This window comes from Pieris napi, chromosome 8 (assembly GCF_905475465.1).
Source record: "Pieris napi chromosome 8, ilPieNapi1.2, whole genome shotgun sequence".
Taxonomy (NCBI): Eukaryota; Metazoa; Arthropoda; class Insecta; order Lepidoptera; family Pieridae; genus Pieris; species Pieris napi.
This window is the reverse complement of record NC_062241.1, coordinates 5,092,179-5,104,419: the sequence shown is the minus strand read 5'-3', so window position 1 is coordinate 5,104,419 and position 12,241 is coordinate 5,092,179. Positions and strand designations below refer to the sequence as shown.

Genomic DNA, 12,241 nt, shown 5'->3' with positions numbered 1-12,241 from the left:
GTTTATCGAACTTAACGATTGTACATCTAGATTTTTACACATATAATATGTATATGTATATAACCATTCGTGGTTATCCGTATCGAGTTAATAATTGAATAATTCCACAGCGATCTTGATAATCTGACCCTTTAGGCTGTATCCAACCAGCATTGAAAACAATAGTCAGTTAACCGGACACCTTACGTCAGAATTACAAGATATTAGAAGCACTGCGGTTATACATCCAACCTCATCCACTATAATATTACGAACGTTGCACTTAGAGTGGGATGGCACTATACTGTCCCACTCACACAGTGGCCAGTTGCTGCACGTGCGCCTTGACAAAACGGGTTTCGCCGGCCAACGAAGATTTTATTAAAATATTGAAACTCCTTGGGCCTCCTTGCGCCCTGGTACTTGTATCATCGATCTCATTGATAACAAATTGCTCCCCCTTTGTTCTGTCACAGCCAATTCGATACCTGTACGCATTTATTTAATGTCTTTTTGATTGCTATAATCCTGGTGATGTTTTCCTTGGTAATATTGGTATATACGGTAACTAAACGTCTATAAAACGCACCTTGTCGATTGGAGCCGTATTGACAAAATCACTATGTTCTTGTTTGTACAATTTTAATATTAAAAAAACTTTAGAGGTGTCAAGGGACACCCGGATAGAACGAAATTCCTTTCGATTAATTCATATGTTAATTGGTATCATAACAGTATGATAGATTTTCTCGACACCAATCTTACGACGAAAAAAAAAAGCCAACATCCCAGGCGGTCACCCATCCAAGTACTGACCTCGCCCGACGTTGCTTGACTTCGGTGATCGGACGAGAACCGGTGGATTACAATAGCAAATAGCAAAAAAGTGTCGTGACAACTTTTCGTAAGAATTTATTCCGTCTAGCCCCCTTTCACAACGCGCGATAAGGAACTTCGTTCCAATATATCCTATGCAGGAACATAAGTGTCGTTCAATTATTGTATGTTCTTTAACAATGGCACTAAAACCTATAATATCATGTTCACAGATCGGCCGTACTCCGAGTCAGACATCGTACGACCATCAGCAGCCCCGCCCCCGAGCCGCTTATCAGCTTCCTCTCCCCCCCTAACACTTCCCCTGGACATGGACCTCGATGACGACGTATTCGTGAGCCCACGAACAGATAATGGAAACGACCGATTTTCAACCACCAACCTGGAGATCTTCAGATATGGGAGTCCGAGAACCCCAGCGGGGGTTTTGCTTAGTCCTCGAAGGGAGTCCTCGTTTAACTTCTCGGTGACTGGCGAGAAGCATTGGAGGGATAAGGGAGGAACAGATGTGGCTGATGGCGTTGTTGATACGGATGAGGTAAGACTTTTAATATTATCTAAATGCTTAAAGTATAACGCTAAAGTGGTCTTTGAATCTAAACTGTCCAGGAACGCACAAAATATTTCGTCAGAAAATTATTGTATCTGTAATAGAAATAATACCAAAAAAATAATATATATTTATTTAACAATTAGACCAGTAATTCACGGAGATTGCCCTCCCAAAAGCCTACGTGTTTGACGCGTACTAGTTTATAAAAAAAACTCCTGTGCCCATTTGTCTTGAGCTCTTGAGACTTAGGAACCGATCCTGAACTAAATAAGTAATAATGAGTACCTCCCGTATATTATAATATACGTATAACATTTTTTTTACATGTGTCATCTCGTCATGATTGAAAACAAAACCTTTTAGATTAATAAGTAACATAACAGTGATGTTACCTTGAACCCATAAACTCATTTAGTTACCACAGCGTGCAAATTCATTTGAAATTAAAAAATATTATTTTCTGAAAACCGTCTGTGCCTTTGTTCCCTACAAATGAATCATAGTGTCGATGAACCTCTATACAGATATAAGTGCTAACATGTACAATTTAAAAACGCAAATGATACAGTTAAACAAACCTTAAATTGTATGGCCTACATCGTAATTAACAAGTGTAGAACGAGAAACTTTTACTTTTCTTTGTATTAGTACGTTATTGTTTGCTAGGCTATCATTTATGGCAAGAGTTTGCCCAGAATATTAGCCAAATTATCCAACAGTGAGTGTGTTTCGCTCTTAGAGTTTACTCTTATTTAATAATAAAGAGATTCCTTTAAATTATAGTTAACTACACGAAACTATAACATATACCATTAGCTAATATAATGCATACAAAACATGATTAAAGGAAAGAATTATTGTAGTTTTTTTACACAATTCTCTTTATGCTCGACGACGTGTGAATATTTTGTATAGAAATAATAAACGCCTGTTAGAAAAATAAGGCAATTGTATAGGCTCCATTACATTGCCTAGTTACAGTACCCCGTTTTAAATTTCAGAAAAGGGGGCCAATCGTTTTAATATAAATCGAATAAATCAGATTAATATAATTCCTCTTGTTTAATCTTTCTGAACATTTTTGGGACTTTAGTCTTCGTCTAGTTATTTGATATAGCTTTAATAGATGTTAAAAATATACAGTCAATCGTAAATATTTTGTATTCGCGAGGGGTTCAATTATATTGAATAATGTTAACAATAAAATAAAGTGCTGACTGGAGGGGAAATTAAATCTTTTCTAATACGGATTTTTACGTTCAAATAAACTTTACTACGAGTGTTTTCTTTAGAAGATGAGATTATCCATGAGCCATTTTATTTTTGTTTTTAGGCACACTTTTATTGCTTTAGGCTCACGTAAAACATATAATATTTAGGTAAATTAGAATTAATAGAGATTATATATATTTTTGTATTGAAGTAAACATTAAAAGTGAGATACATCTATCATTACATCTTACCCATGCGCCATTATGGGATCATCTACTCTAAAACTGATGCACAGTAAAAAAAAAACAACTTTTTGCTAAATACAAGGAAGTATTAATTATCAGTTTGTATGCAGACCATAACTCTACATAATATGAAAATTTATTCACACTTAGATGCGCGTACGCATTTTGGCATACAGCCAACACTGTGTTTACTTTTGATCACGATAACTTTAAAACTGTGTCAGTTAATACTCAAGAAATTACTTTTTATACTAAATTGTACCGTGATTCTTATCGCTTAAAATACTAATTATTTTTTTGTCTGTCTTGAAAATTAGCTTGTCCCATTTATGTATAAGAAAATATATTATGTGAGGGTTTTGTTTTAATAATCTATCACTACCTTCCTAATCTATAACTACCTAAATTATTTTAAGATAAACGAGATACACGATTTGGCAGCGTACAATAGTACAGTCGATCAGCTTTAATAAAATCGCTTAGTTTTGTGAAGTTATTTCTGATATAAAAATATACAGCCATGACTTCGAGGGGTGACCGTTATTTTACGTTAGAAATAAACCTATTTTAGTATTTAGTAGGGAATTAATTGCGCCACAAAACATTGGCAGCAATGAAGATGGATTTACGCCTTATTGGAAATTTCATTGTACGCGCTTAGAGGAGAATGAGTCATTTCCGTAAGGATAATAAAATGTAACGCCCGGTGTAAATTTTAGCTGTTTTTTTCAGGTTATTTGTTTTCATACTAATTCAATCTAGGCTAGTACTAGCGATGCTTTGATGATAAAATTTCAGCAGCGACAGATTATGGCAGGTTTATAAGTTTTGAGAACGGCATATAAATTCATATTTTAATATATATTATTTTTAATCTAAATATAAAAAAAACAGTGGTGCTACAAACTTTTTAGATCTGAAGCTGAGATTTCTGTATCTGTTTCATGATCATTTGTCTATAATAGGCAAGTAGGTAATCAGTCTCCTGCCTGACACACGCCGTCGACTTTTTGGTTCTACGGCAACCCGGTGTCCTCGCGATGTTTTTCTTCACCGTTCGAGTGAATGTTAAATGCGCACTTAGAAAGCCAGTCCATTGGCACTGCTGGAGTCGAACCTACGACCTCAGGGATGAGAGTCGCACGCTGAAGCCACTAGGCCAACACTGCTGTCAAACCGACAATTTTTTTTGTATATACCTATATTACAAGTTTATATAGAATCTATCCAGTAATACAGTAAAAATTGTCTCTAGTTCTTAGTGTGATCAAGGACGATGTAATCCAATAAACAAAATGATGGTTCTAAAATTGAACGTCTACGAGTATTTACATAAACAAAATATTCTCATAACGGGTTTCGCAATTGGCCAACTGCGTTTTACAGTTTATTTCACAATTAATAACATCTCCCGCCGAGAGAGCTAAATATAGGGCCTCTGATGCAATAATTATGTCGTGTTTACGTTTCATTGTGAGTGTAGAACCCGGAGATGAACTTTGTCATTTTATTAAGAAAATGTGTTAATAATTATTTGTAGATTTTCTGTATTCCTTTCGTTTAAATGGTTATGTGTACCAAAGGAAGGTCTATAGTAATCATTCATATATCATTTGAATAATAATATTGCTCATACAGGTAACACCCTACATACACACACACATAACTAACTTCAGTTATGTGTGTGATGGTTTCTGGGAATATAATGTTTCAATAAATAACACTCTTACATAGGTATGTCATGTTTTTTTCTAGTTTCATTATGTTTGGTAACTGTTTACTTTTGCTCAGGATCGATTCATGATCCTGGTACACTGTTGCACACAGGACAAATCAAGTGCACACAGTTTTTTGTATGGGTTACTATCTTGTAGAAATTTGCGCGTTATTCTTGCCGTATTTAATATTACAACTTTTTTAAGTATGCTTAAATGGATTTCGGAAGGTCTAGCAATTTGATAGCTCAGTATTATTATTATTAAAAGGTATCATAATAAAAAGTATAATCAATTGTAAAAGAACTCATCACAGTCAATATACATTATATTCCATTTTCAAAACACGACACAGTAAATATTCGAGAATAATTTCCCTAAATTTTCAATGCGTATTTTGCGAAAGTAATTCACATTAAAAGCCGTCTCCATAACGGATCATCCCACCAATTTACTTATGAATATTAACGTCAAATAAGAAATAGGGTGGGGTGCGGACACTCTTAACAAAAAACCTCTCCAGTGATCCTTGAAAAGGAAAAATAGAGAAAAATACATTTTGACGGATGACAAAATACTGAAAAGTAATCCAACGCCGCACTCAAGATTTTCTGCGCGTTTAATATTGAGAGTGTCCTTAACAATTTTTACGGTAGGTTTATTTCAATAATAAGGTTTAATATTTTTTGATATACGCAGGTACTTAGGAAAATTTGTGTATGATAGGAGAATAACCGTTCAGAATACACGTAAATATGCAGCAACGATATAATACATTTATTTACTAATAAATAAAATATATTCATTGTGAAAAGTAACTAATTACTGTATATGTAATTACAATTATATAGTAATTGTTAAGGTATACACGTTCGATTTACTAGATAAACTCATAAGCTAAGCCACTCTAACTGCTTTCCTCCGCGCAATCACCCTTGAGTGGCGCTGGGAACCCCGTTACGCCCATGGGCTTGCGGGGGGTTGCGGGGTACGCGTCCCGCTCAACGGCGGGACGGTCGTTAGGGTGGGCCTGGCGCGGCCCTGAACTTCGTTTGCGCTGCGGAGCGTCTTCGCTCACGCAGCGCCTCTCGTGTCATGTCCGTGGGGCTGGTGGCGCCCCCCCGTGGCGGTAACGGGCGCGCGCGGGCGCGGTCGTACCACACCGGGTGAGACCCTCGGTTACCCGAGGGAAGCCCAGCGAGGCAGACCAGCGGACGAAAGCTAAGCCACCTGTATGGCTAACTAGACATCCCCAAAACTATTCAGATTAAGAGGCTACAATGGGTAGACATGTTGTCTGGATGTATGATGAAAGGGTAACACCGAGGCTTATGGATGAAAACTCGGAGGCCGGTGAAATCGCAGAAGGCTTAAGTTACGATGGTCCACACCATCACCATGCATCACCTCCAATTATGGGAAAAAGTAAAAAGCACAGAACAGGACCGGCTGGAGGTTCTTCCTCGACCAGACTAAAGCCCCGATGGCATGTAGCACCTTGATGATGATGACGTTCTTTGCCTTACAATATGACTGTTACGTAATATTATAAATACCTTTAAATTCATATAAACACAAAAAGTGTTTAACCCAGAAAGTCTTGAAAATTTAACGGCCTTTTTAGATAGAATACCATTTTCATAATATAAACTGAGATATGTCATAATGCCCGCTCTTAGTATGTATACTCGCCTATTTTAAAAAGAAATAAACTAGAAATCCATTTCCATCAAGAATTGACAATTGCAATGTCTCAAGCACCTCATCATATAAACACCAAAGCCTTCATTTAAATATCACCCCTAAGACACCTTAAAAAGAAAATCCCAGTCCATTGTAGATGCCCACTTGTACCGAAGCAATCACCCGAGACGGCAAAAAGATAGAAACATAAAAAGAACAAGAATTAATGCAAAAAGCGGTGCGCGTTGGATAATGAAGAGGTTGTCGTGCTTTTCCGAAAAAATATTTTAAACACGAAAAATAATGGGATGAAAATTTTTAAGTAGAGATGGAACGTCCTAGGAATCGAAAATATTAAGGCATTCTAAGACATTCCTAACCTGGCTTGGCACCCGCAAAAATCTACAAATTAAGCAAGGCGTGAAAATAAAATTAAATAAAATAGATGTCATATATCAACCACAAAAAGCGGCGATCAAATTTTCTCGTTCTTAATACGTATTAGATATTTTGTGGACGTATTTTATCGAAATAGTAAATATAAGAAGAATTTCTAGTCCAATACGCATTACCACGCGTAAATTGTATTACTAGGTTAGTAGCTTAGACTGGCAAAACTAGCTTATAACATCTTTGTATGGTGAGCGGGCTTGGCAGATGAATCCCTATTTGAACCCGCTCAAACCCCTATATAATAGAGTGTTTAAATAGATTAAACAAGGTATTTCATTAAATATCTTCTATCTATTACTTAATTTCTTCTTTCATGGAACCTTCTTCTGACAAAAGCTTCTAACAAACACAAAAAAAAAGAATTAGCGACATCGGTCCAGCCGTTCACGCGTGATGCCGTGGCCAAAGGAAATAGGGATTCATTTATATATTTAGTAAAAACTACATGTCATAGCGTGTTAGTGGTCATTAATAAAAACATTATAATTAAGAAGTGAGTGTTTCAAATCAGTACCGGTACTCTGTGCCTACAAATAGCGATAGCGATTCAGATTCGGACTTCAATATTGAGCTTTTGTACCACGCAATCCAGAGATTACGACATCAGCGGTTTTTGAGAGAACTACATCGAAATTGCACCTAAAATCCTCGAAAACAGAATTTTGTTATTTAAATAATAGTAATTATAATATGTCATTAACAACTGTCTATAATATCTGAACTTACAGATTTATTTTTTATCAACTCGACATTATGAAATCAAATATATTTTCATAATTACAGCAGAAAGATAAAGTTTTGAAATGAAGTATCGCATGTTTTTTACATAAGTAAAACATTTTTACACTTCAGTTACGCTTTCAGGAAAACCTGAATAAAAAATCCTTTCGACATACCAATGTCTGATTTGGCGCTGTAATAAAAAGATAAAAAAAATATATAAGCACAAAGCACTCTGCATTCGATGTTAAAGGTTGTCGAGGAAGCCAAGCGCGAGCTTTTTGTGGGAAAACTCGAGAAAAACGGATCGAAAATAAAGTAGAAAGAATCGAGACATCTCTAGATGCGACGGTCTCAAGTCTCGAACCTTGAAGTTTTGTTGTAGATGTCTGTTACACCGTATAAGTCAAAAGCTCTTAAGTCAGTGAGCTGGGCAATGTGGTGATAAAAAAAGTATCATAAAACTGGCTTGAATCGGTGCTATCAATTTTAATAATAAATTCAATTATTTGCTCATTAACTCCCAACAGAAAGCCTAAGCTTTGAAATACTATTAAGAACGTAATGACAGGGGTTTGAATAATTTATTTTATGAAATATGCCTGGAAAATATCAGGTCTTCAAACATTATGGGGAACCAGGTGTAACTCGAGCGGTTCCAGATCCAATGACTTCTGCTACCTACAACGTATCTTGCGCAAAGGCATATTCAACTCTGATAAAGACATATAGCAGTAAAAGACATAACAGAATCAACTTGAGTTCTAAAAGAAGATTCTTAAAAAGAAAGAAGACATTTAAAAAAATCATTGATTTGTGCGCTAATGTTTTTTCTAGTCATATTACATTTCGGTGGAATGAAATCCCGAAGCTTTGTTTCACGTCTCCCGCCGTATCGTATCATTAACTCGAAGTGGATGAGGTTTTTTCGACTTTTTAACGTTAATTCTTTTTTTATTTATGAAAAAGCGGGTGTCATTGCATCTTTGAGATTTTGAGAGGCGTCGCGCGAACGCTCAATATCTCTGATGGTATTAATTAGAGGGATTTTTTAATCCGTCAAGTATGTTTTGACGCCAATTTTTTATATTCTTTGCTCAATTCGGTGAAATTTTTATTCACATTTATGTCCAAATTTTACAACCGCTAACGATATTTTTAACCTTTTTAGGTTTTTAGTTCGTCGAGTGTTTTTTACTTAGATTTATTTTAATTGCTTAATTTGATGGCACCTTGTATTGTTTAAATAAAATAAAACAGTATAAAAAAATGCCCAATGAAGCTTGACGAACACGTGTTCCATATAAAAACTTAAGTGTATTAAAATCTAATCAAAATGAAACATTATGGTGCGTTATTAGTAAATAATAGCAACCCTTTCACCAGTCATGGGAATGGGTCGACACAATAGCAAGCGTTACGGTAGGATGGACCAAGAATTTCCAACGTACGAAGATTTCTTTTAGAAACTGGTTTTTGCAGTATAACTTTACAATTAAGTTGTACCTCTATCGCCGATCTCTGAGGACATTCTTTGGGCAACAATGTAGTTGCATTAGCAATGTATAAACTATAAGATAGCTTACGAAGACTGAAGAAAGAAGAGTTTTATCTGAAGAATATGTTTTAGTATTATATGCTGCTTTACGCACTCCACTTAAGACGTGGCCGCAATGACATTGCGAATTTAATTACGCTAAATAATTCTTCAATATTGTTGAATTTTTGACGTGATAACGTCTTTAAAATCGTTTTAGTCGGGTGACATGTTCAGAAACTTGTGTCACACCAAAACCTCACGAGCGCGATCGCAGGTATAACGAGAGAGAGACGGACCGATCTCCCGTCTCTCTCACTCTAGCGGCATACAAACGAATGGAGATTTGTATGAATGTATGTATGAAGAAAAATGTATATCATAGTCGAATAAGTAAACTTGTCATTTTACACCCGAAATTTATCATCAAAAGTGTGAATAAAACGATAGATGTAATTTAAAATTTGAAAAAATTGTTATCATCATTAATTCCTTACTTCCCAAAAACTTATATCACCAATAAGACGTTATCACGTAATCATCTCGATCGTAAACCTACTTTACAAACAACGAATATTTTTTTTTTTTAATATTTACTGATGTCCTCTTTAATATATTTGTCCTCTAAAAAAATTTTACGTCGCCTAATTATTTTGTATCAATGTTTTGCAAAGGCTTGGTTTGATTGTACCTCTATTTTACCACACTTCTAATTTTGTTGTGTCGCGTGTACAACATATTGGTCAGTTAGGAAATTTGTTCGACGTCCTGGTAGACAGAACACCTATGTTTAGTTGGTTACGACCACACTACTAAAAACTCCTTTTTATGAACTATGTATATGATAATAAACAAATATCGGACATTTCGAGTTGCTCAAAAACTGCTCTGTTGTACCTAATAAGGTTTAACTGTAAGAGATCACATGCAAATTATATTTACTCAAACTACATGTCGCAGATTCGAAGCGATATTTGGCAAGTTGTTATTACTATCATCATCCGACACGTCCGCAGGCGCGGGCGATCAGAGAGTTCGATGATTCAAACGCACTACTGACAAATTGACTTTGACAATTTACAACCTGTAAGATGTCTATGATATTGCATGGTGTTGCCATTCTAATAAAACAAATTACATCGTGATCTCTTATTTTTTAATCTCTGATATATATAATAGACTAAATACTACATATAAGATTTGTTACAACCGTAGAATACCTACACATGTTTACTAAATTTCGATACCACAACCTTAAAAAATATTTAAAAAAACTGTCACTGTTAAATATCAATATGATGAACCAAACTTTTATTTAAATTAAATATTTACTTAAATAAATTTTAGAAGCCTTATGGAACTTATTTACGCAATGAAAAACATTAGTCACTCACTTTTATGTATTGTCAATAATGCACCATTATAATTCAATGACTTCGATAGGCGCTCAGCTATTGTTCTGCAATAAATAATACACATATTTATATTTAAATTTTTGTTATTTACCTTGGACAGTTAATTGCAAATTGCCTTTGTGTTCTTTGTGAGCTTAGATAAAGATTATAGGAAAAGTATAATGTTTTGGGTTTTTAAGGCTTAGAAAGTTCATGTTATCATGACATGATATCCGAATCTACTCGAAGGTTACAGAGGTTAGTGGGACTGGAACCGCTCCAGTTACACCTGGTTTTAAGGCTGGATATACACTATAAAGTCGATCACGGGTCGTTAGCGGTCCAATCTCGATCTGAAAAAATATTATTTAATGAAAAAGAATTAAAAAAACAGAACTAGACTGTTACGGATATGAATTGATTTAAAAGGCAGAATAAAGCCTCAACCCACCACAAGTGTACGCGACCTTAACTAACTCTAGGAAAGAATTGGGAACTACGGGACTCTCATTACTTTAATTCATATTCATAACATGTTATTTACGTCGCCCACATTGATTTCCGTAATCACGTACATATATAACAAATAAGTTATAAGAACAAAGAACGGCAAGAATGAAAGTATAAGTATATATTAACAAATCCAATAAAATGTCAAAGCTACACCTAGCGATTTCATTACGATATGAGTAAAGAATGAGATTTTTGTGCGATATCTTTGCATAATAATTCTTTTCGGTTATTGCATTTCATCCCCTATTTGCTTTGATGGCATTATTAGGAGAATAATTTTAATATAATCTACTGTGATCGGGTGACACAATGAAACGAATACAATCTTTGAAAACCTTTTAATACTTTAATAGAAATAAAAATTCTGGGCGATCTAAAATGAAGCTTTTTCAACAAATTACTATAAAGATTAAACAATAATTATTTCTACCTAAATTATAAGAAAATATTTTATTCAAGTTTAGACGCTTATTTCATAACTAACTTAATATATTATAACGGCAATAATGTTCTCTTACAAATATCACACGTTTTAAAATATACGAAGATACAGAATAGAGTTTGTAACACAACCGTTATGTTAAATATTAAAAAGATCGTACTCGTTTCATTTTACAACACATTTTTTCTATTACCCTAAAAATTGTGTGTTACGACTTAGCAGTTTTATTTGCGCATAAACCATTTAAAGGCGTTGACTTCGTAAAATATTTTCATAACAAATGCGCTTGCCGTATATTAACTATAAATTCCATACGGTTACCGCATCATGCATACATCGTAAAAATTTCATTGTATCTTCTATAATACTGAGTTGCAGTACGTAGACGACATTCTAAAATTATATGTATCAAAATTCATTATAATTTTAAAAAACGTTCGCAAGCGTCATTTACTACAAGCAACTATTAATTGAATGACTTAAATAAAACTTCTAACTTTCTTACGAAAATAAAGGAAATAATATGAGAATAATGTAGAATTACGTAAATTACCTAATTAATCGAAGTCAATATCAATTTTATTTAAATGATTGAAATCACTATGTAATAAGTACGGGGTCTCTACGCTATATTATACTCTTGTTTGCAAGTAACAATCCGTGTATCTTTTCTATTGGGCTTACGTATATATACTTACGTTATCGAACGTTAATTGAAAGCTTTGTTTTCGTAACCAGGAAAAAAAGATGTCTCTAAATAGTTAACAAAAATATACTTACATCTGGCAGCCCTAAGGTTTGACTGACTTTTTTTTCAATTATTTACATCATTTCCTAAAAAATGACGTAAAATTTATTAAAAAACATAAAGGTGCCATTTATAATCAGCAAATTAATTACAGGTAATTGCGGATTTTTTTATAGGTAACCTATCGCTAATCCATTGCATACTTTCTCA

The 12,241-nt window shown here is 34.4% G+C and overlaps 1 protein-coding gene across 1 annotated transcript in view; it reads left to right on the top strand.

Moving 5' to 3' along the window:
* Nucleotides 1–12,241, top strand: part of LOC125051707 — an 80,257-nt gene that overhangs the window by 54,736 nt on the left and 13,280 nt on the right. The window contains exon 2 of the mRNA XM_047652224.1: nt 1,029–1,354. Within this exon, the coding sequence (XP_047508180.1) occupies nt 1,029–1,354 (326 nt within the window). The remainder of the gene's footprint in view (nt 1–1,028; nt 1,355–12,241) is intronic.